We start from the raw sequence: 27462 nt of genomic DNA on the forward strand, positions 1-27462 counted from the left end.
TGGGGGTGATACTGGAGTTCAAGAGATGGCCTGGGTGAGAGGATTGATATCCAGGGGAATGGCAGTAAAGGCCTACTCCCTTCAGCATGGGCTTCAAAGTGGAGGTGCCTGTATCACATTTGGTCTGGCTGGGGACAAGATACAGAGCTATGGACACAGACTGAGGGTGGGCAGTTCAAGCTGGGGCAGGCTGTAGGGTAGAGGCTTTTAGTCCCAATGCAGTTCCAGCTCTAGCAGCATCGTGAGAATGGAGACATTGGTGGCCAGGATGATCCTCAAGGAGGCAGAGCCAGTGGTGGTGGGTAGACAGCAGTTAGCAAGGACTTGGGCTGGGGCACCTATAATAGTAGTGAATGGCAGGAGGTATGGCTTGGCTTGATTCAGGGTACATGAGAGACCCCCGCTGGGCACCTGGGGGGAACTCTAAATAAGGACACCGACTGAGGTTCTGTCAGTCATTTCCATGGGAGTAACAAGCTCCTGAAATTCAGCTGTCAATCTAAAGCCATCAGTTACCGCTTGGTAATCCCTGGATATATTCATTTGTAAGCTTGGCAATAGTATCTTTAGTACCAAAGAGCATCTGTTTTCCTGGATTTGCTGCTTGTTGTTTTCCTCTGCAAACATCCAGGCTGTCACACATTTTAGTTTTACTGAGCTCCGGGAAGTGCAGAGATCTCTTCCAGAGTTGGGAAGGATGGGAGAGAGAGGTGGTATTAGGTTATAAGTTATACACACTTAAGTAAATGTGATCTCTGAAGGTTGTCAAACACATCTCACACAAACACCTTACATAATCCAGAGATTTATTTTACTTTATTTATTTTATTTTATTTATTTTATTTTACTTTATTTTATTTTATTTTTAATTTATTATTTAATTTTTAATTTATTTATTTTATTTTTAATTTATTTAATTATTTATTTTAATTTATTTTAATGAGCTCTGCTTTCTGGGTACAAACGATGTATAACAATACCTGGGAAAAACTGCCTAGTTGAGAATTGACCACTTATCCAATAATTATTTACTTTTAATATTTCTGACTCGGGGAGTTGGCAGTGAGTTAGACTTATTTTAGTACCTTACAGCCTCCTCCCACCAACACAAGCACTTTAAGTTATGTTTTTGTTAATCTAATAAATCTCTTGTTTTAGTGATAAGGAAATTGTGAAGATTGCTATGTAACTTCTATGTAACTCTGATGCCTGCCCCTCAATGATATAAATTTTGCTCACTTCATTTCCTATAGAATTTCAGTAGAAATCCAAAGCCTTGCCCAATATTTCTGGGAATTCCCTGGGGACTTGTATTTTCTGTGGATTAGGGGTCCGCACCAGGAAATACAGGCAGCCTCCAGAATCTGGAAAAGGTACCAAAAGAATTGTCCCCTAGAGCCTCTGGAGGGAATTTGTGCCAACACCTTGATTTCAGGCCAATGAAACCAATTTCAGACTTCTCATCTCTAGAACCGTAAGATAATAAATTAGTGTGGTTTTAAGCCACCAAGTTTGTGGTAATTTATTAGAGCCATGACAGGAAATTAATACATCCTCCCCCCCAGACACACACAAGAATGAAAAAACAATAACATTGCTTCCTTAATTTTCCTTTTAAAAACATTATTTGTTGTGCATTGTCTATCAATAAAATGTCATAATCAAAGATGATTGCTACAGACGGTCTCTTAGATCCTTTAGCATCCTTTTAATATTTCTTTTTTCTTTTTTTAACATCTTTATTGTTAAAGAGTATAATTGCTTACTGCTTATTGTTAAAGAGTATAATTGCTTTACAATGGTGTGTTAGTTTCTGCTTTATAACAAAGTGAATCAGCTATACATATACATATATCCCCATATCTCTTCCCTCTTGTGTCTCCCTCACTCCCACCCACCCTCCCTATCCCACCCCTCTAGGTGGTCACAAAGCACCGAGCTGATCTCCCTGTGCCATGCAACTGCTTCCCACTAGCTATCTGTTTTACATTTGGTAGTGTATATATGTCAGTGCTACTCTCTCACTTCGTCCCAGCTTACCCTTCCCCCTCCCCATGTCCTCAGGTCCATTCTCTACATCTGAGTCTTTATTCCTGTCCTGCCCCTAGGTTCTTCAGAACCATTTTTTTGTTTTAGATTCCATATATATGTGTTAGAATATGGTATTTGTTTTTCTCTTTCTGACTTACTTCACTCTGTATGACAGACTCTAGGTCCATCCGCCTCACTACAAATAACTCAATTTCATTTCTTTTTATGGCTTAGTAATATTCCATTGTGTATATGTGCCACATCTTCTTTATCCATTCATCTGTCGACGGACACTTAGGTTGCTTGCATGTCCTGGCTCTTGTAAATAGACCTGCAATGAACATTGGGGTGCATGTGTCTTTGAATTACGGTTTTCTCTGAGTATATGCCCAGTAGTGTGATTCCTGGGTCATATGGTAGTTCTATTTTTAGTTTTTTAAGGAAACTCCACACTGTTCTCCATAGTGGCTGTATCAATTTACATTCCCACCAACAGTGCAAGAGGGTTCCCCTTTCTCCACACCCTCTCCAGCATTTATTGTTTGTAGATTTTTTGATGATGGCCATTCTGACGGGCGTGAGGTGATACCTTACTGCAGTTTTGATTTGCATTTCTCTAATGATTAGTGATGTTGAGCATCCTTTCATGTGTTTGTTGGTAATCTGTATATCTTCTTTGGAGAAAGGTCAATACCAGCAAATGACTGAATCAATAACACTTCAAACAAAATGGCATAAAACAAGAGAAACTACTTGGCACAGTTTGACAATGAATTAAATTTCAAACATCTTCATGGGGAAAGCTGACCTTTAATTGACTGTGTATTTGTTTTACTGTCTTTCTCACTAGATTGTAAGCTGCATGAGGTTTGGGGAAATGTCTGCTTTGTTTCACTGAAGGGTAGCAGAATATGCCACCCCCAAATATGCCACCTTGCCATAGGATTATTTTGAGCTAAAGGCAGTTGAAAAGAAGCAGATATAAGGAAAGCTCTCTGCTCTCCCCCGTCTTCCTGAAAAAAATGTCTCTCCTCCTCTACCGGGAAGGAGAGAAGTTGATCACCTGAGACAACTCTAGTCCCTAATCAACCCAGAGACACAAACAGGAAAATATACATAACAAACCTTATAAGCAGGCTATTATCGTCCATTAGTTTCCCTCGTATATTTGCCTTCCTATAATTTGCCACTTAGAAACTAAAGTTCTTTGCCTTTGCCTTATCACTTCTCTAAAAATGTATTGTTTGTTTGTTAGGATGCTATGTAAACCCACCCCTTTGAATTACTCATCACTGGGTACTCCCCTGGGTATGCCCAATGCGTGTGTTAATAAACTTGTTTGTTTTTCTCTTGTTAATCTGTCTTTTTTCAGTTTAAGGCCCAAGCCAATGAACTTAAGATGGGTACAGGAAAAAGAATTTTCCCTCCCCTACATCACCATAGTATTTTTGGTATCTAGCACTGAAAACTATTTATTGATAAAATGAATGAATTGAACATTTTATTTTACGTAAGTCCAGTGGGTTTTTTTTTAATAGATCTTTATTGGAGTATAATTGCTTCACAATACTGTGTTAGTTTCTGTTGTACACCAAAGTGAATCAGCCATATGCATACACATGTCCCCATATCCCCTCCCTCTTGAGCCTCCCTCCCACCCTCCATATCCCACCCCTCTAGGTCATCACAAAGCACCGAGCTGATCTTCCTGTTCTCTGCAGCTGCTTCCCACTAGCTATTTTACAATCAGTGGTGTATATATGTCGATGCTACTCTCACTTTACCCCAGCTTCCCCCTCCCACCCCATGTCCTCAAGTCCATTCTCTATGTCTACATCTTTATTCCTGCCCTGCAACTAGGTTCATCAGTATCATTTTTTTGTTTTAGAGTCCATATATAGTTAGAATACAGTATTTGTTTTTCTCTTTCTTACTTACTTCACTCTATATGACAGACTCTAGGTCCATCCACCTCACTACAGATAACACAATTTCATTTCTTTTTATGGCTGAGTAATATTCCATTGTTTATATGTGCCACATCTTCTTTATCCGTTCATCTGTCGATGGACATTTAGGTTGGTTCCATGTCAAGGCCAGTGTTTTACTTGCTACAAATCTACTCAACAAACTTTTTTTTTCTACTATATAACATTCACAGAGAAATGGTTCTTCTCTCTCTTCCTCTCTCTCTTTCACACACAGAGACCTGTATAGTCTGTTTCACTATTTTCCCAATACAACCAATGTTTTATCAGGTTTGAGTAACTGTTCAAAGATTACATCATTGCAGTGAATTACATGTTTCTGAAAGCAGCAAGCAGAAAAGATGATTAGTATATGTTGATGTAAAATCAAATGATATGTAAGAGTGGTCCATATTTCAGTGCGTACAGGTCACAAACACAGAGTTCTCCAAGACAGGATCCAGCCTCAGGGCCTGCTCGTAGTACTCCAGGGCTTCATTCATTTCTCCTCGTACTTTGTGGATGAACCCAAGGATGCACAAGCTTTCTATATCGGATGCAGCTCTCTGAAGTTTCTTTAAAGCAAATTTCTTCAAAGAACTGATACTTTTATTCCTTGCTAATGATGCCATTTCTATTTTTACTGCTTTTAAATAATGGCTGATTGCATCAACTTCAGATTTTTTGTGAAATTCCAGAAACTGGCCATAGTGGAAATGTATCTGTTGCAGCATATATGTGTTGAGTGATTCCATGCATAACACCTGTTGATAAGCATCTTCAGCTTTTTTGTGGTCACCTGCTGCTGTGTACATTTCTGCCAGGTCTATGTAAGCAAACTCAAATGTGGGCTTCTGTTGCACAGCAAATGCAAAATGAGATATGGCTGATCGTATTATTCTGTTGATGTTTTCTTTATCCTGTCCTTTAGGCTGCCAGTTTGTAGCTTTCTTTATTTGGATCATTTGTGACTTGTAGCAAAGCCCCATCTGGTGATGCAGCGTGACAGAGGAGGGTGTTGCTTTCAAGGCCAGTTTTAAGAACTGAAGAGCTTCATCCAGAGAGCCTTTTCTTCGGTAAAACGTGGCAGTATATCGGAAGACATAGATCTTTGAGGACCCGTTGGTCAGTGCTTCTTTAATGTATTTTTCTCCTTCAGCTTCTCGTCCTGCACCTTGAAGCTCCAGGGCAAGGAGAGCCTTAATATATGCATCTTTTGGGTTTAGCCTGACAGCCTGTTGTAGGGTATTCAGACAAAATTCCCCAGTACGCTTTGCTGCTTTGTTAAAGCTCTCCAGGCGATAGACGGTGATTGCATACCCAGCGCTGAATTCAGGGTTTTCAGGGTCCACTTCCAGAGCCTTTTCAAAGCAGACCTTGGCCCGTTCATAATTCTTTCCTCCACATTTCAGCAAGGCCCATCCTTCCTCACAGTCCATATAAGGACACTCCATTCTATAGCTGGAGGAATTTGCAAGCTTCCTGCGAGTGTTCTTCACCTTGTCCAGGTAAATCTGGGCTTCTGCATGTCGGCCCATGTGGTAATGCAGCCAGGCATAGTCGCCCCAGGTAACCAGACTTCTCATGTCTGAGTGGTTGGCATGTTCTTGCTGGGTTAAGTCTTCAGCTTCTTTCAAACTCTTCAAGGCTTCCTCATTCTGGCCTCTCAGGTGTTTCACATAGGCCAGTAAGTTGTATATTCCCACTTTGTATGTGTTGTCTAGGAACTCAATCTCCTCCAAGACCCTGTTTTCTAATTCAGGTATTTCAGTGTCGTCAATGACCAACTCCCATGTAAAGTGACATCTCAACTGTTCCAGTTTATCCTTGATCTGATCTTCATCAGCATTAGTACTATAAAAACAAAAGCAGATTTTCTTTGTTAGGTGACAAACAGCCAATAGAAATAAGCTAGACAAAACACTGCGTATTTAGAGCTTAGCCTTGAAAAGGGCACGCCTGCTTTGATCTTCCTTTGAGTTCCTGTATTTCTAAGATCCCTGTGGCCTTTAAATGCAGTTTGCTTGGCTTCATACACTGGCCCCAGCACTTTCTACCCATGCAGCCTCTCTGTGCTTCAGAGTCTCTTTTGTAAAGTTGGGAAAATAATAGACTTATCACACAGGATTTGGTGAGAATTAATAAGCCTATCTATGGAAAGCACTTAGAGCATACAGATTTCATGCTATGTAAGAGTTTCCTAGGAGACTGGTTCAAGATGGCAGAGTAGAAGGACATGCGCTCACTCCCTCTTGCAAGAGCACCGGAATCACAACTAACTGCTGAACAATCATCGACAGGAGGACACTGGAACTCACCAAAAAAGACACCCCACACCCAAAGACAAAGGGGAAGCCACAGTGAGACGGTAGGAGGACCACAATCACAATAAAGTAAAATCCCATAACCGCTGGGTGGGTGACTCAGAATCTGGAGAACAATTATACCACCGAAGTCCACCCACTGGAGTGAAGGTTCTGAGCCTCACGTCAGGCTTCCCAACCTGGGGGTCCGACAAGGGAGGAGGAATTCCCAGAGAATCAGACTTTGAAAGCTAGCAGGATTTGATTGCAGGACCTTGACAGGACTGGGGGAAACAGAGACTCCACTCTTGGAGGGCACACACAAAGTAGTGTGTGCATCAGGACCCAGGGGAAGGAGCAGTGACCCCATAGGAGACTGAACCAGACCTACCTGCTAGTGTTGGAGGGTCTCCTGAAGAGCCCAGGGACAGCTGTGGCTCACCGCGGGGACAAGAACACTGACAGCAGAAGTTCTGGGAAGTACTCCTTGGCGTGAGCCCTCCCAGAGTCTGCCATTAGCCCCACCAAACAGCCGGTAGGCTCCAGTGCTGGGTCACCTCAGGCCAAACAACCAACAAGGAGGGAACTCAGCCCTATTCATCAGCAGACAAGTAGATTAAAGTTTTACTGAGCTCTGCCCACCAGAGCAACACCCAGCTCTACCCCCCACCAGTCCCTCCCATCAGGAAACTTGCACAAGCCTCTTAGATAGCCTCATCCACCAGAGGACAGTCAGCAGAAGCAAGAAGAACTACAATCCTGCAACGTGTGAAAGGAAAACCACATTCACAGAAAGATAGACAAAATGAAAGGCAGAGGACTATGTACCAGATGAAGGAACAAGATAAAATCCCAGAAAAACAACTAAATGAAGTGGAGATAGGCAACTTTCCAGAAAAAGAATTCAGAATAATGATAGTGAAGGTGATCCAGGACCTTGGAAAAAGAATGGAGGCAAAGATCGAGAAGATGCAACAAATGTTTAACAAAGACCTAGACGAATTAACCAACCACTAGAAGAATTAAAGAACAAACAAACAGAGACGAACAATACAATAACTGAAATGAAAAATATACTAGAAGGAATCAGTAGCAGAATAACTGAGGCAGAAGAACGGATAAGTGACCTAGAAGACAGGTTGGTGGAATTCACTGCCATGGAACAGAATAAAGAAAAAAGAATGAAAAGAAATGAAGACAGCCTAAGAGACGTCTGGGACAACATTAAATGCACCAACATTCACGTTATAGGGGTTGCAGAAGGAGAAGACAGAGAGAAAGGACCCAAGAAAATATTTGAAGAGATTATAGTCAGAAACTTCCCTAACATGGGAAAGGAAACAGCCACCCAAGTCCAGGAAGCGCAGAGAGTCCCAGGCAGGATAAACCCAAGGAGAAACACTCCGAGACACATAGTAATCAAATTGACAAAAATTAAAGACAAAGAAAAATTATTGAAAGCAACAAGGGAAAAACAACAAATAACATACAAGGGAACTCCCATAAGGTTAACAGCTGATTTCTCAGCAGAAACTCTACAGGCCAGAAGGGAGTGGCACAGTATATTTAAAATAATGAAAGGGAAGAACCTACAACCAAGATTACTCTACCCAGCAAGGATCTCATTCAGATTTCATGGAGAAATCAAAAGCTTTACAGACAAGCAAAAGCTAAGAGAATTCAGCACCACCAAACCAGCTCTACAACAAATGCTAAAGGAACTTCTCTAAGTGGGAAACACAAGAGAAGGAAAGGACCTACAAAAACAAGCCCATAACAATTAAGAAAATGGTAATAGGAACATACATATTGATAATTACCTTAAACATGAATGGATTAAAGGCTCCAATCAAAAGACACAGGCTCGGTGAATGGATACTAAAACAAGACCCATATACATGCTGTCTACAAGAGACCCACTTCAAGCCTAGGGACACATACAGACTGAAACTGAGGGGATGGAAAAAGATATTCCATGCAAATGGAAATCAAGAGAAAGCTGGAGTAGCAATACTCATATCAGATAAAATAGACTTTAAAATAAAGAATGTTACAAGAGACAAGGAAGGACACTATATAATGACCAAGGGATCAATCCAAGAAGAAGATACAACAATTATAAATATATACACACCCGACATAGGAGCACCTCAATACATAAGGCAACTTCTAACAGCTATAAAAGAGGAAATCAACAGAAACACAATAATAGTGAGGGACTTTAATACCTCACTTACACCAATGGACAGACCATCCAGACAGAAAATTAATAAGGAAACAGAAGCTTTAAATGACACAGTAAACCAGATAGATTTAATTGATATTTATAGGACATTCCATCCCAAAACAGCAGATTACACTTTCTTCTCAAGTGCACACGGAACATTCTTCAGGATAGATCACAACTTGGGTCACAAATCAAGCCTTAGTAAATTTAAGGAAATTGAAATCATATCAAGCAATTTTTCCGACCACAACGCTATGAGATTAGAAATCAATTACAGGGAAAAAAAACGTAAAAAACACAAACACATGGAGGCTAAACAATAGGTTACTAAATAACCAAGAGATCACTGAAGAAATCAAAGAGGAAATCAAAAAATACCTAGAGACAAGTGACAACGAGAACACGACAATCCAAAACCTATGGGATTCAGTGAAACTAGTCCTAAGAGGGAAGCTTACAGCAATACAATCCTAACTCAAGAAACAACAAATATCTCAAATAAAGAATCTAACTTTACACCTAAACGAACTAGAGAAAGAACAAACAAAACCCAAAGTTAGTAGACCTACGGACCTATGGACAAATTTAGTAGAAGGAAAGAAATCATAAAGATCAGAGCAGAAATAAATGAAATAGAAACAAAGGAAACAATAGCAAAGATCAATAAAACTAAACGCTGGTTCTTTGAGAAGATAAACAAAATTGATAAACCATTAGTCAGACTCATCAAGTAAAAGAGGGAGAGGACTCAAATCAATAAAATTGAAATGAAAAAGGAGAAGTTACAACAGACACTGCAGAAATACAAAGCATCCTAAGAAACTACTACAAGCAACTCTATGCCAATAAAATGGACAACTGGAAGAAATGGACATATTCTTAGATGGGTATAACTTTCCAAGACTGAACCAGGAAGAAATAGAAAATATGAACAGACCAATCACAAGTAATGAAATTGAAACTGTGATTTAAAATCTTCCAACAAACAAAAGTCCAGGACCAGATGGCTTCACAGGTGAATTCTATCAAACATTTAGAGAAGAGCTAACACCCATCCTTCTCAAACTCTTCCAAAAAATTGCAGAGGAAGGAACACTCCCAAACTCATTCTATGAGGCCCCCATCACCCTGATTAGAAAAACTGCACAAAGATACTACAAAAAAAGAAAATTACAGACCAATATCACTGATGAATGTAGATGTAAAAATCCTCAACAAGATACTAGCAAACAGAATCCAACAGCACATTAAAAGGATCATACACCGTGATCAAGTGGGATTTATCCCAGGGATGCAAGGATTCTTCCATATATGCAAATCAATCAATGTGATACACCATATTAACAAACTGAAGAAGAAAAACCATATCATCATCTCAATAGATGCATAAAAATCTTTTGACAAAATTCAACACCCATTTAGGATAAAAACTCTCCAGAAAGTGGGCATAGAGGGAACCTACCTCAACATAATAAAGGCCATATATGACAAACCCACAGCAAACATCATTCTCAATGGTGAAGAACTGAAAGCATTTCCTCAAAGATCAGGAAAAAGACAAGGATGTCCACGCTCACCACTATTATTCAACACAGTTTTGGAAGTCCTAGCCATGGCAATCAGAAAAGAAGAAATAAAAGGAATACAAATTGGAAAAGAAGAAGTAAAACTGTCACTGTTTGCAGATGACATGATACTATATATAGAGAATCCTAAAGATGCCACCAGAAGACTACTAGAGCTAATCAATGAATTTGGTAAAGTTGCAGGATACAAAATTAATGCACAGAAATTTCTTGCATTCCTGTACACTAACAACAAAAGATCAGAAAGAGAAATTAAGGTAACAATCCCATTCACCATTACAACAAAAAGAATAAAATACCTAGGAATAAACCTACCTAAGTAGGTGAAAGACTTGTACTCAGAAAACTATAAGACACTGATGAAAGAAATCAGAGATGACACAAACAGATGGAGATATATACCATGTTCTTGGATTGGAAGAATCAATATTGTGAAAATGACTGTACTACCCAAAGCAATCTACAGATTCAATGCAATCCCTATCAAACTACCAATGGCATTTTTTTCAGAACTAGAAAAAAAATCTTAAAATTTGTATGGAGACACAAAAGACCCCAAATAGGCAAAGCAATCTTGAGGGAAAAAAACGGAGCTGGAGGAATCAGACTCCCTGACTTCAGACTATACTACAAAGCTACAGTAATCAAGACAATATGGTACTGGCACAAAAACAGAAATATAGATCAATGGAACAGAATAGAAAGCCCAGAGATAAACCCACACACCTATGGTCAACTAATCTATGACAAAGGGGACAAAGATATACAATGGAGAGAAGACAGTCTCTTCAATAAGTGGTGCTGGGAAAACTGGACAGCTACATGTAAAAGAATGAAATTAGAATGTTCCCTAACACTATACACAAAAATAAACTCAAAATGGATTAAAAACCTAAATGTAAGACTGGACACTATTAAACTCTTAGAGGAAAATTTAGGAAGAACACTCTTTGACATAAATCACAGCAAGATCTTTTTTGATCCACCTCCTAGAGTAATGGAAAGAAAAACAAAAATAAACAAATGGGACCTAATGAAACTTAAAAGCTTTTGCACAGCAGAGGAAACTACAAACAAGACAAAAAGACAACCCTCAGAATGGGAGAAAATATTTGCAAATGAATCAACGGACAAAGGATTAATCTCCAAAATATATAAACAGCTCATACAGCTCAATATCAAAAAGCAAACAAACCAGGCTTCCCTGGTGGCACAGTGGTCGAGAGTCCGCCTGCCAATGCAGGGGACACGGGTTCGTGACCCGGTCCAGGAAGATCCCACATGCCGCGGAGCGGCTAGGCCTGTGAGCCATGGCCGCTGAACCTGTGTCCATAGCCTGTGCTCCGCAATGGGAGAGGCCACAACAGTGAGAGGCCTGCGTACCGCAAAAAAAAAAAAGCAAACAACCCAATCAAAAAATGGGCAGAAGACCTAAATAGACATTTCTCCACAGAAGACATACAGATGGCCAAGAGGCACATGAAAAGTTGCTCAACATCACTAATTATCAGAGAAATGCAAATTAAAACTACAATGAGGTATCACCTCACACCAGTTAGAATGGGCATCATCAGAAAATCTACAAACAACAAATGCTGGAGAGGGTGTGGAGAAAATGGAACCCTCTTGCACTGTTGGTGGGAATGTAAATTGATACAGCCACTATGGAGAACAGTATGGATGTTCCTTAAAAAACTAAAAATAGAATTACCGTATGACCCAGCAATCCCACTACTGGGCATATATACCCAGAGGAAACCATAATTCAAAAAGTCTCATGCACCCCCATGTTCACTGCAGCACTATTTACAATAACCAAGTCATGGAAGCAACCTAAATGCCCATCGACAGATGAATGGATAAAGAAGATGTGGTACATATTACTCAGCCATAGAAAGGAACGAAATTGGGTCATTTGTAGAGACGTGAATGGACCTAGAGATTGTCATACAGAGTGAAGTAAGTCAGAAGGAGAAAAACAAATATTGTATATTAACGCATATATGTGGAATCTAGTAAAATGGTACAGCTGAACCGGTTTGCAAGGCAGAAATAGAGACACAGATCTAGAGAGCAAACGTATGGACACCAAGGGGGGAAAGTGGGGGTGGGGGGGTGGCGGGGTGGGATGAATTGGGAGATTGGGATTGACATGCATATACTAATATGTATAAAAATAGGTAACTAATAAGAACCTGCTGTATAAAAAATAAAGTCAAAGCACAGGTTCCTGAGATCACACAGCTGCATGAGTGGCAAAATCAGGACTCAGGCCATTAAAAAAAAAAAAAATGTTTCCTATTTTTGTAATTAGGATAGAGACCAGTAAGAAATGCAGAGCCTTAGGAAACATTATTGACCTTAGGAACTTAGTCTGCAGATTATGCAACAAATTAAGACCACCTAAAAGCAATAATATTTGGCCCATTTATTTGGAAATAATAATGGATTCACAGAAATTTGCAAAGATTGTACATAGGTCCAGTGTATCCTTCACCCAGTTTCTCCCAAAGATTATATCTTATCTAACTATGTCAAAACTAGGAAATTGGCAGTGGTACAATATGCATACAGTTCTGTCATTCTATCACATGTGTAAATCCATGGAACCATCATTTGATCAAGTTAGAGAACTACTCCATCATCACAAACATCTCTCTCATGCTGTTTCTTTAGAGTCAAAACTGTTGCCTCCCTCCATTTCCAAACATTTCTAGCCTCTGGTAACTACTAACATGTTTTTCATCTCTATAATTTTGTCATTTCATGAGTGTCATATACATGGAGTCATATATTATGTAATCTTTGGAGATTGCCCTTTTCACTCATCATAATGCCCTTGACATACATCCAAGTTGTTGAGTTTTATCAACAGTTCATTCCTTTCTACTGGGGGGTCATTTGCCATGGTATGGGAGTATCACAGTTAACTATTCATCTGTTGTAGGACATTTCAATTGTTTCTGGTTTTGGCTTATTACAAATAAAAGTGCTATGAAGAGTTGTATACAGGCCTTTACATGGACATACGTTTTCATTTCTCTGGGATAAATGTTGAGGAGTGCAATTGCTAGGTCATGTGGTAAGTGTATGCTTATGTTTTTAAGAAGCTGCCACACTGTTTTCCAGATGAATAGTATCATTTTTCATTCCTACTAGTAATGTATGAATGATCTAGTTCTTTGCATTCTTACCAGAATTTGGTATTTTCACTTTTTTTTTTAATGTTAGCCCTTTTAATAGACATGTAGTGGTATCTCCTTGTGGTCTTAATTTGCATTTCCCTAATGGCTAGTGGTGTTGAACATATTTTTATGTGCTTATTTGCCATCTACATATCCTCTTTCATGAAATATCTCTTCATATCCTTTGCCTATTTTCTAATTAGGTTTTTTTTATTGTTGGGTTTCAATAACTCTTTATAGATTCTAGATATGAGTGCTTTGTGATGTTTTCAAATATTTTCTCTCAGTGTGTGGCTTGTCTTATTATCCTTTAATAAGGTCTTTTGAAGAGCAAAAGTTTTTACTTTTGATGAAGTATAATTTATTGATTTTTTTTCTCTTATGGGTCATGTGTTTGGTATCATGTCCAGGAACTCTTCACCAGGCCCTAAGTCCTGAAGATTTTCTCCTGTATTTTCTTCTACAAGTTTTATAATTTTACATTTAAATCTGTGATCCATTTTGAGTTAATTTTTGCATAATGTATGAAGATTAGGTCAGTGTCTCATTTTTCAGCCTATGGATATCCAGTTGCTCCAGCGGCATTTGTTGAAGACTGTTCATCCTCTATTGAATTACTTTTGCACCTTTGTCAAAAATCAGTTGGCTGTGCTCGTGTGGGATTATTTCTGGGTTCCTTATTCTGTTCCACTGATCTGTGTGTTTATCCTTCCACCAATACCATACAATCTTGTTTACTGTGTGTAATCAATCTTAAAACTGGGTAGGGTGATTCCTTTCTATTTTTCTTTTCCAAAATTGTTATTCTAGTTCCTTTGCTTTTCCATATAAATTTTAGATTAATATTTTCTATATCTATAAAAAATCTTGCTGGAGTTTTGATAGGAATTTTATATCAGTTGGGGGAGAATTGACATTGTTGCTATGCTGAGTCTTCTAATCCATGAACATTCTGTATCTGTTTATTTAGATATTCTTTAATTTCTTTCATTAGCATTTTAATAGTTTATAGGCATTGAAGTCCTATGCATGTTATGTTAGATTTACACTTAAGTACACTTATGTGTTTCTTTTTGTGCAATTTAAAATTATATTGTGTTTTTAACTTAATTTTTACATGTTCCTTGCTAGTATATAGAAATACAATTGACTTTTGTATGTAAATCTTGTATTCTGTAACCTCGATGAACCCACTTTTTAGTTCTAGGAATTGTTTTATAGATACCTTGGGATTTTCTATGTAGACCATCATGGCATCTATAAATAGGGACAGTTTTATTTTTTCTTTCTGATCTGTATACCTTTTATTTCCTTTTTTGCTCACTGGAAAAATTTCTTTAGCTATTCCTTAAGGGTAGGTCTGTTGGTGCCAAATTCTCTTAGCTTTCCTTCATTTGAGAATGTCTTAATTTCCTATTTATTCCAGAAGGATATTTTTGCTGGATATAGGATTCTAGGTTGAAAATTCTTTTCTTTCAGCACTTGAAAAATGTTATGCCCCTTTCTTCTCAACTCCATGGTTTCTAACGAGAAATAACTTGCCATTAGACTTGTGTGTATGTTTTTCCCTTCCTTATAGCTGAGGTGTCATTTCTCTCTACTGCTTTCATGGGTTTTCTTTTTGTCTTTAGTCTTCAGAATTTTAACTGTGACGTGTCTTGGATTTCTTTGGGTTTATCATCTTTGGACTTTGGTCAGCTACTTGAAATTAGAATCACATTGGATAATTTCTATCATTCTGTCTTCAAGTTCATGAATTCTTTCCTCTGTCCTCTCCATCCTGTTTTTGAGCCCACCCACTGGGTTTTCATTTTGGTTATTGTACTTTTCAATTCTAAAATTCCCATTTGGTTCTTCTTTATATCTCCTTTTCTTTGCTGAGACTTTTTATATTTTCATTTGTTTCAAGTGTGTTTGCAATTGCCCATTGAACCATTTTTACGATGGCAGCTTTAAAATCCTGGTTAGACAATGCTAATATCTGTGTCATCTCAGTGTTGTTGTCTGATGATTATTCTTTCTCATTCAAGTTGAGATTTTCCTGGTTCTTGGCATGATAAGCAATTTTTAATGAAAACCTGGGCATTTGGGTATTATTATATATTATAGGACTCTGAGTTACATATAAATCTGTTTTAGCAGGCCTCCTCTAATACTGTTGTTCTAGGGAAAGGGGAAGGACACCTCATTCCACACTGCCAGATCAAGGTGGAATCCTGTTTACTCACTTGTCTTTCATTAACACTTTATGGGGAGCCTGGGCTCCTCATTACTGCTGGATGGGGGTGGGAGTTCAGGATCCCCCAGGCCTCTGCTGATACCACCCTGGCTTGAAGGGGTAGGTGTGCCTTGTTACTCTTCTCCATGTGGCCTTTACTGATGCTGGGAAGGGAGGTGAGTGGGGAAGAGTGACCTTATTACCTCTGGATGGTGGTGAAAGTCCTGAACTCCACTAGGCCTCTCTGATACCACCTCAGTGGGGAGTGGGAGGATACCTCATTACCACTAGGTGGGGGCTGATGTCCACACCTCCTTTGTGGTCTTCACTCCCTCACTGCAGAGAGAGGGACTCTTGTTACCACCCTGGTGGGGATGGAAGTCTTTGCATTCCACTTGCCCTTCTCTGGCATCATCCATGGGGGTAGGGGGAGGGTGAGAGTTGGGATGCCTAGCTATAGCCTGGTGAGGGTAGAAGTCTAGGCTACCCACTCAGCCTTTGCTGGCAAAGTTCGGAATGGGGCTTTAGTTTTTATTTGATTTTTTCCTGTGTATTTGGCTGGAGTAGAATGGTTGTTCATAAATTTTTTGTCTTGCTAGGCTGTCCCCTCCTTGGTCCTTTGGCTAGAGATAGCAGGCTTTTCATGGGACTTTTCTGTCTATGCCTGCTGGCATTTCTAGGTTGGAGGCTTCTCCAGCACTGAGTCTGGGATATATGCAGAAAAGAGGAATATCCATATACAAGAGAATGAAGTTGGACCCCTACCTTATACCGTATACAAAAAATGAAATCAAAATGCATCAAAGATCTAAATGTAAGACCTAAAACTATAAAAATCTTGAAAGAAACAGGGAAGAAACTCCATGACATTGGATTTGGCAACAATTTCTTGGATATGACACCAAAAGCACAAGTAACAAAAGTAAGAATAAATAAGTTGAACTTCATCAAAATTAAAAACTTTTGTGCCTCAAAGGGCACTATCAATAGAATGAAGAGACAACCCACAGAATGGGAGAAAATATTTGCAAATCATGTACCCGATAAGGGATTAATATCTAGACTATATAAGCAATTCCTACAACTCAACAGCAAGAAAAAAACAACTGATTAAAAAATGGGTAAAGGACTTGAATAGATATTTCCCCCCAAAAAATATACAAATGGCCGGTAAGCAGATGAAAAGATGTTCAACATCACCAATGTTAGTGAAATGCAAATCAAAACCATAAGATATCTCTTCACACCAATTGTGATAGCTGTTATCAAAAACACAGAAAATAACAAGTGTCGCTGAGGATGTGGAGAAATTAGAACCCTTGTGCACTTCTAGTGAGAATGTCAAATGGGGCAGCTGCTGAGGAAAATGGTGGTGATTCCTCAAAAAATTAAACATAGAATTACCATATTATTCAGCAATTCCACTTTTGGGTATATACCTAAAATAAATGAAAGCACAGACTTGAGTAGATATTCATAGCATTATTCACAATAGTCAAAAGGTGGAAGCAACCCAAGTGTCCATCAGTGGAAGAATGGATAAACAAAATGTGATCTATACATACAATGATATATTATTCAGCCTTAAAATGGAAGGACGTTCTGACACATGCTTCAAAATGGATGAACCTCAAAGACATTATGAAAAGTGAAATAAGCCAGTCACAAAAGGCCATGTGTTGTATGCTTCCATTTATATGAAATATCAATGATAGGCAAATCCATAGAGACAAAAAGCAGATTAATGGTTGCCAGGCCTAGGGTGAAGGATGAGTGGGGAATGGCTGCTCAGAGTGACAAAAATGTTCTTGAAGTAGATAGTGGTGATGGTTGCACAACACTGTGGTTGTATTAAATACCACAAAATTGTATACTTAAAAATAGTTAAAATGGTAAATTTTGTCTTACGTGTATTTTATCACACAAAAAATCATATTACTAACTTGAATAGAAATTCTACAAATTATATATGTCTGTGTGTGTATATATATATATTTCTAGTACATGTTGAAATAAACACAAAAGCATTAAAACATAAAAGCTAATTACCATGCCATCTGAAATGAGCTCATGAACCTCCACTGGTACCCTTTAAGAAACATTTGTTTAAAGGTTAAATAAGGTATCATTGAATAGAGACTCTGGTTCATGTCTCAGCTCTATCACTTATTATCTGTGTAGCCTCAACATTTCTTAATTTAAAATTCGTATTGCAAAATAAGTATAATAGGAGTACCTGCCTCATAGGTTTCTTTTGTAAATGTAGTAATTTACGTAATACTTTGGAAGCCAGGTTGGCCCTTGATAAGCATTCAGGAAGTGATATCTACTTTATCATTATTATTACTATTTTCTTAATTATCAGTGATAGTCCACTCTTATCTGTCTGTGGACCAAAGGAGGGGAGAAGGGTTGATAATAGGCCCATAATTATATGCATTTTCTGAAGCTGTTGCCCCTTCAAAATTTTGCCCACTGGAGCACTGAGGGGGAATTTGCAGGTTGATACAAATTAATGTTTTTTTGATCTGCTGATATCAAGAGTTATTTGAATGAAGATTCAGTTTGGGTAATATAGAAATGTTCACATTAGGCCCTTTACCTAAGGAAGATGAGGGAGTTCCCAAGCACAGAACTCTAGCCAAGCCAGGAGGCTGTCAAACATCTGCAGACCACATGGCTTCCCCAGAGGACACGTAATCTGCTAATCTTAAATCCAGTCAGGTTGAGAAGGCCCAACATAGGAACCCGGCAGTGCAGATAGTGAGACCAGAAGCCAACAGAGAAAGGTCTTATTCTCTAAGCAGTGAGCTTCTCCTACTCTTCCCACACAATATTTCCCTCAAGACATCTGAGCCATGACTATGGCTCACACAGCTGTGTGGGCCCTACTTTTTTCCCTGTTGTGGAGCCAGAGAGCAATATTTCTATCCAGACAAACTGTCCATTCCCTCCCTAGGTCAGACAGAAGTGAGGTTGGTGAAAAATTACTTCAGAGATTGGGATCATTTTCTCCTTTCCTCCCTTCCCATTTCCCTCCCCTTCTTTGGGTTTTAACATCTTCCTCAGGGAGTTGCTAAGAAAAATAAAGATGTCTGAACTAATAAAACAGTTTATGTGTGTGTATGAATGTGCATGTGTGTGAGCACACACATGTGCGCGTGCGCGCGCACACACACACACACACACACACACATTCAGTCCAAAGTAGATGATCAGATAGAAGAATAAGGGAATGTCATCACTGAAACTAAGTTTGTTGAGATAGTATGATTAACATTTTTTCCAGAAACTTTACACAGAAAGTAGAAAGTGAAATTAAAGTAGGCAGAGTGGTAGAAAACGAAACTTAAACAGTTATTGCTTCCTTTGTTCTGTATTGAAAACGGATTGAGAAAAGGCTGGTGGAAAGCAGTTTTATTGATGTGCTAATTCCTCTCTCAGACTCCATAAGGCCTTATAGAAACCCAGGAACCAAGAGATGCCAGTAATGTAGAGTCCACTGAACCTACAGCCAGGGAGACCTGTGAAAATTGGCTCTGTGAACTTGCCAAGGTCATGCCCCCAATCTGTGCCTTGCTTGCTCATCTGGAAACAGAAATTCTTCTTTTATGGTATAAAATTCTGCAAATCACTAAACTAGAGCCTTAACTCAAATTTGTTCCAATTCTCTGAGAGGTTGTATCTTACTAATTATTTTGTGCCTTTGCATACCCTTCTTTCTGGAGAATGGTCAAGGATAAAAAGAGTTCTATAACTTCTTCTTTATTCATAGGAACAAAGAAAGTGTAAGTGCTAGCATCTTGAGACATCAAACAAAACATGTTGGGCCTTAACGAAAACATTTCCTTATTCTTAATGCTCTCTCTTGTAGTCATCTAAAGTGTTCTCATTAACCAGACATGATTACCATACCTGTGCAAGAGAGTATCCTCTTGGTGCCCGTGGCATCCAGTTCTACCCCATCCTGACCCATACAGTCTTCTGTAGTCGTGGTGCTTGTGTTAAGAGGTTGGGAAGAATAAGTGCTGAGACTATGGTCCTGGGTACAGATTACGCTCCTATTACTGGTGTTCTCTGAGCTCTTGTTTTCCCTACTTTGTATTGGAAATTGCCCTACTCTCCTGATACGTGTAGTAAAGTGGTGATTCCAGCAGATTTTGCAAAGCAAATTTCTCCCCAATCACAGTTAATTTAATCACTGGAAGGCCCCTTATTGAGAGGAGACAATTAGACTTGCTTCCCTGAGAAGCTGAATCTGTTGAGCTTGACATATATATATTTGGCTACCATTGTTAGCTATGTTTTTCCATGGCACCTGACAATAATAAAAACAGAGGAAGTTTATTCACAGAGAAGAATATCAAGTGGTTGAGAGGAGTGAAACAGAATTTGAGATAAGCGATGGAAGGTTTTGATGACGCCTTCTGTCCATAGCTTCACCGTGAAGAGTCAAGGGGCAAGGAGTATCTTATGGGATTTCAGGGTGTGTACCGAGTTGTATGAACCCAGATTACCAACGACTGTGGACCTGGGACCATATTGAGGGTTGTTCCTAGTGCTGCAAAAACCCAGGGACTGGCAAGGGTTTGGAACCAGATCTGCCTCCTACCCTAAAGGAGAGCGTCAGCCCATTGTTACCTATCATGAAGGTTGGTGGCTAGGTTCTCGATGACTGCGTAGAAAAGGGAGAGTTGAGGGAGGTAGCCTCATTTTTAGTTACTCTCCTGTATATAGAAGGCTATGAAATATAAAAACCTACTCCTAATGAAGTGGCCAGGATTCTGGTCATTACTTTTGGTTTCAGATTGACAGAAATAAACAATCCACCTAGTTCAGAAATGAAGGAAATATGCCAGATACCAAGAAAGCATCCTGATCTTTGATCACTTGAGCAGAAGGTAAAAGTAAGATGCTCTGGAATAGAGAGCTCTCTGATGCTGCAGAATGACACCTCAGTCAAATTCCAACTCAACTGTAGTTCATGGAACTTGAATTTAAATACTTAGCAACTACCTGGCACATAGAAGCATGCAAATAAAAGGTGACTATTGGGAGATTGGGATTGACACATATATACTAATATGTATGAAATGGATAACTAATAAGAACCTTCTGTATAAAAGATAAAAAAAATAAAATTCAAAAATTTTAAAAAAAGGTGACTGTTGGTGGTAGCAGTAGTAGCAGCAGCAGCTGCAGCAGCAGTATTTTCAGTCATCAAGTTTAAATAGTGCTTTCTTTAAAAAAAAAAAAAGCTTCCTATACTTTTTCTTTTAAAATAAGAAACAGAAAAGGAGCAGCTGCAAGAACGTTTTCCTCTTAGAAACACTTCATCAGACACCCTGTCAGATCCAAAAAGTTTCTGCTCAGCCCCTCCTGCCCAGCTCATCTCCCATGCCAGCCCTCACCAATGCTATAAGCTTCCACTGAGACATCCTGAACTGGTTAGAAAGTTCTACACAAATAAAAATTTCTGAATAAATAATACAGGTTTATCTGTGTATAAACCTGTATAGGTTTCAACTTCTATATGTATAGAAGTTGAAATATAATATTGTACATATAAAACTTATATAATGTTATAAACCAACAACAAAAAAATGTGTGTTCCTTTTGAGATTATTTCTAAATACTTCTGATCACATCCATGGAGAAGAACTCAGAGACAACAGAAGTCCTTTGTAGTGAATGGTCTGATGATTTTCACATTTTCTCATGGGTTTTCAAGGGTCCACTCAGCCCACCTTAACCCACAGTTTGGCTTATTGCAACACAGTCAAGTACTGAGTTTTTATCATTTCCTCCTTTATATTTCAAGCTTATTTTGAAATAATTACAGACTCACAGGAAGTTGCAGGAAGAGTCTTGTGCAGCCAACCCCTGACCCCCCCAGTAGCAACATCTTGTGTAACTGTAGTACAATATCAAAACCAGGAAAATGACATTGGTACTGTGTGTATATTTTAAAGATAAAATATATTATGATTTCATCTTACAAATTCAAATTTACAGGATTTTTACTTAACCTAATTGATCCTACATCTGTGTATTTTTTCCTCCCAAATTGAATATCTCTTTTCTATGTGATACCAGCGTACATATGATCTATTCCACAATACACTGCCAACAGTCTCAGAATAACAAACGCAGAACACCTTCAAAATGATTGCTGAGTAGAGTTTAGCGGTTTTGTTTTTGTTTTTGTTTTTTGCTGTTCTTTCATCGTAAGATGTAACCTTCTAAAGATGTAGAGTCGAATTACAATGTATTAAAAAAACCACTTGGAATACTTCTCTGTGCGGTTTTATCCTTTATCTCACATATATTTTGGTTCATTTGCCTCATTTTGATTTACTTCTAGAATACTTCTTTTTTTTTACTTTTTTATCCTAACATTTTATTATGAACATTGTTAAACATAGAGTTCAGAGAATTTTCCAACAAACACTAATACACTCACCACCTAGATTCTACAGTTAACATTTTACCATATTTGCTTTATTACGTATCTATTCAGCCATCAATTTCTCTATCCACCCATGCATTTATCTTATTTTTTTGTTGTGTAAGAAGGTAATCAGTGCAATTAATTGATAAAACATTTCAGCATGCATATTGTTGTAACTTTAGTCAGACCTTGTTTACAAGGAAAAGACGATATTCCTGCTCTAGTAGTTTTCTTCTGGTTAAATCTAATAAATCTGCTCTTAGTTTAGTATCAAAGTTGAAATGGGTGTTACTTGTGTGTTCCCCAGGTATCATCTGAATGACCCCACTCAAAACTCCCTTACCCTCTGCCATTGGTCAATTCCAGCTCTCAGGGATCAGGTAGCATAAGTCAACCTTTTAATTCCATGGCCTGTAGAAGTAAATCCACCCCCACTCCCAATATTTAAAAAAATTCTTGGTAGGGTTTATATTCCCATGGCTTCCTTGCCTCAGGTCTTCTACTGCTATGTGAGTTGCCTCTGTGTTTTTCTACTTCCACCCAAACAAAGAATATACAAAAAGCATACAATCTTTTAAAAATCTCACCAGTAAAATACATGCAGAGACTTTATTAGCTTATTGAGTTGTTAACTTTATTGAATGTTTTTGGAGAAAATATTTTAGGGAGAGAAAGGAGAAGATTATATCACATACCACAAAGCAAACACTTAAAAGATACATGAAGGTATTTGTGTCATTTTTAGCTCGCACATCCTAAACAGGTTTTTCCCTTACTTTGCCTTTCCACAGTACATTTTAACTTTTCTTAGGTGTGAATAAATGTCCAGCCAAGTGTTTGGAGCACATAGGTCTCTCATGATTGCCAGTAGCTGGACAAATGTAAATTTTAAAGTTTGAATTTATTTTGAGGTTATAGACTTGGCTCACTAACCAGCAAATCTGGGAACTCAATCACATCTGAACCCTGTTTTCTAAATCAGATATTTGTGTCTTCAATTAGCAACTCCCATGTAAAGTGACATCTCAATTGACCCAGGCTATGTTCCATGAGATTTCCATTTGATTCATCACTGTATTTGTATTTTTTAGGAGGATTCAATCTAATGGAAATGAAGCCAGTACTTTGAATACTCAAATATTATCCGTCCCCCGTGTCCTTGCCTTCTTTATCTGTTGCCTCCCAGGATTCTATGGTCACGTCATTAGGACAAAAAGCACGTTGGTGTAAAAACCCTGAGGAAATGCTAATTACTTCATGGTGCCAACAGGCAGGTAATATGAAGTCTAAAAGGCAGCTGGAAAGAAATTAATTCTGCTAATGTTAAAATGATTTCAGCATCACCCTCAACACTGCAAACCCCTTCTTTCTTTCTGCCCCCTCTCAGCATTGTAGTACACCACTAATGCTGTCAGAAGAAATGTGGAGAGAGGGTTCACAGAAGTGTAGATTCCTAACTCATCTTTTCCATATTCCCAACACATAAACATGTTTTGGTTTTCTCACTTCCCAGGAAGGGTTCTGAGTGAAACATGAGAGCCAAATATGCAGGGCCTAGTAATTTGCGTTCTAATAGAGCACTCAGGTGGGGTGTGGTACAGGGAATATGCCACGCAGTTTGAGAGACTCTGTGACACTTACTCCCTGTTTATAGTTCACACGGGAAGTCTAGCAGGTCGGTGAGAAGATGGTTCACGTAGACATATCCCCCAGTCCTGTCAGAGCATATTTCAAGGCAAAAGCGACTTCATTATGAAGTTTCATAGTGCTGAACTAATCCTTAGCACGTTTGCTGAGAAGTAAGCGTGCTTTTAAAATAACCACAGCAACCATAACAAAACACACAAAGCTCTGATTTTGTCCTTTCAAATATAAGAAACAAAAGGGGGACCGGGACCTGCAGCAACTTTCCTCCAGGCCCCAGCTCTCATTGACCAGATTTTGCCTGAAAGGATCTGAGCATGCCCTCCTAGGCTCTCTCAACATCCCTTCCCAGCTGCCAGCTGCCAGCTCTGCTGGGAGCACCTCCCTCAGCGCCTGACTCTGTAAATCGGGAAGAGCCACAGAAATAAAAGTGCATGAATTGGTAACATAGATCAGATAGATGATTAGTGAAATGCATATTTAATCTACTAGCAAAAACTGACTCAGCATAATTCAGGAAGTTGCACTCAAGAACAGGATTTGGGAGAGATTCTCAACTTCCTATCAGAGAACCAGGGAACATTTACCTCATGATGGCTGTTTCCCTGCAATTCTGAAAAGCTGGGGTTCAGGCAGATTTTATTTTCTGCTGTGGGTTGCAAGCAAATGCAGAGGAGGTTTCCACTCAGGATGCTAGCTGTTAGGTCTGTGCTTTTATAAAATAGAAAAGGAAAACAAAACTGAGGGAATGCTATCAAGATTCCTGCTGAGGAGAAACTGCAACTGAACATGCAGAGCTGAGCTCAGTTCTCCACTGGGAGTACCATTCTACACAGATTCTGCAACTGTGCTTGAGAGTTTGAAAGAAGGCATTGTCGATGCCATGCACATTATAGGCCCTCCTCCCAGAGATTCAGATGCAACCTAGGGGCGGGCTTGGGCTCCGGACTCTGCATTTTAACAAGCACCCTGGAAATTCTGTTGCAGAAGTCCCTGTATCGTGTTTTGAGAAGCATAGTCCTGGAGGTATTTTGTTTTCTGTTTTGTTTTGTTTTTTTTGGCAGTACAGTATGCGGGATCTTAGTTCCCCCACCAGGGGATTGGACTCATGCCCGCTGCAATGGAAGTGAAGAGTATTAACCACTGGACTGCCAGGGAAGTCCCTGGAGGTATTTTGAAAAGCAGTTTCCCATTTACTTGTAGGAGATCATGTAAGTATCAAACAGTGAGTCAGACATCTAGAAGAAAGGAAAATAACCACAGAAAGCCTGGACTTCGGTTTTCTCTTTGACCAGCTCTGGGGTATTTCTTGAATCACATCACAGCCTCATTTCCTCACTTCTAAAATGGCCTGGAATAAATTTCCTTTTTTCTTCCATCCAAATGATAGGAAACTGTGCTGTAGGGAGATGCACTTTTACCTTCATCTCAGGTGTGGCTCTGGGCACTCTAAGGACTGATCTTCCCTCTCCAAATAGGGACCCGAGGGTCCAGACCTCCCAGTCCCTGCCCCTCCTCTCTAATGTGAGCATAATTAAAAGCATTAATACCTTTCACCCATTTGGCCTTTGTACCCAGAAGAAGCCCAGCCCTGGAGTTTGGCACCTTAGTAACCACCCTGCTCTGACACACTTTCTATATGACTTCTTGGCCAAGTAATTTGCCCTCTGAGGCCCATTTTTCTCATCTAGAAAGTGAAACTAATGAAAAATAATAGCGTTCCCTTCCTAGGGCTACTGGGAGGATGATGATAGATAATGCGTGTAGAGCCCTGGACAGAGTGCACTTCCAACTGCAAGGAAACTGTTACTGCCATGATAACTGGTATATCAGTGTTATCATTTTAAGTGAATTCTGAGTGTGCAAAGGGGCCAACAGATTTCCTCAGTGGATGGGGCAGAGGAGGGCACTCATTAGCCAGCCAGCAGGTATGAGGTGTCTCCCCAGGTGGCTTCCCCGTTTGGAAATTTTTAGCACAGCCGAGAAGGAACAGCCTAACTTGCCCCTGTCCCTACAGCCTCTGGGAACAGGGCACCTTGATGTGGGCCTCAGTCCAGCATAGTCCAGAGAGCCTCCCTCAGAATTCCTCAGGTCCGTGGCTCTGGACACACCCAAGCACAGATCACTGCCAAACTTCTTAGGCAGACTGGCTACCAAGGCACTGGGCAGGGCTAGGTTTTTCTGGTCAACTCACTCATGCAGACATGATTCACATCACTCATGCCTGGGAGCCCATCACATAGGGGAAGTGACCTGAGGCATTTAGCAGTGAATTCCTCATATCCACCCCATCCCCAGATACAAGCCTGCAGAGCATTTGGGAGCCCTTGGGTCGCCCTGTCCTCATTCCCTGAATGGTCACTAGGGTGCTCCCTCCCCAGCCAGTCAACCCCTCGATCCCTTCCCAGGTGTTTGATGGGAAAGTTTTCCTTTTCTCTCAGCTGTTTTTTTCCTGAGGCTCTAACTGATGTTAGAACTCAAGCAGGTCTATATGAATCTTTGAAAATCAAATTTACTAAGATTATGCTTTACATTTAATAAAATGAACCCATTTAAAGTATAGTTTGATGAATTTTGACAAACATATATACCCATGTAACCACCACCACTATCTCTCTATAGACTATTTGCATCATCCCCTGTGTACCCTCCTCGTCAAGCCCAGTCTCACCCTCCACCAACCCCAGGCAACCGTTGCTCTGCTTTCCTTCATTAGAAATTAGATCAGTATTAGGAAAGAGATTAGGTCATTATGTTTTGAAGAGAAATTATTTTCTGCTGCTCACAAGTTCTCATTACAGCAATAAAAATAAACTCCCAGCTTCCGGTTTGTTTTCCTATAAGAAATGGAAAAAATGTCCATCTGTAAGGATTGTTTTTTCCACTTCTCACCTTGAAGTGATCAAACTTTCAGGGCAAAATTCCCAACATGAGTTGCCTTTTTACTACCAATTTCATCTTTAATAACATCTGCTGAAAAGAAATGCTTCCTTTTAAAATGACAAGAAGAAAGCCTCTTAGTTCTTTCCAAGAAAACAACAGAAAAAACCTCAAAAGAGTAATTTGCTTAGCTCTGACTTTGAACCAGCAAACTTTGTAGCTGATTGGATCTAACCACTCCTGCCAAGCCTCCCTCACATCCGGCTCCTGGCTCCCAGCTCCACCCGTGAAGCTTAGGGAGTCGGAGTGCACACACCAGAAAAAGTCACAGAAATAAAAAGTACCCATATTGGTAAAGGCATGTTTAGTCCACAAGCAACAGGACAACTCTGGAACTTGCCTGCACCCAAGAAGCTCATCTTACAATTTGGTTTCAAGATCGAGGGTGCTTGCAAGGTATCTCACTGACCTCATGATGGTGATCTGTTCTCTGCTGTTCTGAAAAGCTGGGGTCCAAGCTGATTTGCTCTTCAGAAATCTTTCACGTCTGCCTCAAGTAAATACTGAGGGGGCTATAAAAGAGGGATGTGGGGTAGGGAGAATGCATCAGCTGATATTTTCTCCCAATCTCTGAGTGACTGCCTTTATGAAACCGAAGAGGATCTGGAAAGTGAAACTGATTTAAAATCAAGAGGAGGAAAAAGAAACTTAAGAATCTGTCATGACCCAGTAGAAGTAAATCGTTTAAAAATCATGACTGGGCACTTCCCTGGTGGTCCAGTTCTCCCAATCTCTGAGTGACTGCCTTTATGAAACGGAAGAGGATTTGGAAAGTGAAACTGATTTAAAATCAAGAGGAGGAAAAAGAAACTTAAGAATCTGTCATGACTCAGTAGAAGGAAGTCGTTTAAAAATCATGACTGGGGACTTCCAGTGGCGGTCCAGTGGTTAAGACTCTGTGCTTCCACTG

General features: G+C 39.5%; 2 protein-coding genes across 2 annotated transcripts in view; one reads left to right on the forward strand and one right to left on the reverse strand.

Moving 5' to 3' along the window:
- The window catches only part of LIPA (lipase A, lysosomal acid type), a 101068-nt gene that overhangs the window by 2369 nt on the left and 71237 nt on the right, over nt 1-27462 (forward strand). The gene's annotated exons all lie outside the window — the stretch shown is intronic.
- On the reverse strand, nt 1719-27232 carry LOC101330197 (interferon-induced protein with tetratricopeptide repeats 1). Its single transcript, XM_019941810.3, has 2 exons — nt 26962-27232; nt 1719-5852 (listed from the first exon to the last, which is right to left on the reverse strand). Exons 1-2 carry the CDS (start codon nt 26964-26966, stop codon nt 4415-4417), a joined length of 1443 nt encoding a protein of 480 aa, XP_019797369.2. The 5' UTR covers nt 26967-27232; the 3' UTR covers nt 1719-4414.

This window comes from Tursiops truncatus, chromosome 16 (genome assembly GCF_011762595.2).
Source record: "Tursiops truncatus isolate mTurTru1 chromosome 16, mTurTru1.mat.Y, whole genome shotgun sequence".
Lineage (NCBI taxonomy): Eukaryota > Metazoa > Chordata > Mammalia > Artiodactyla > Delphinidae > Tursiops > Tursiops truncatus.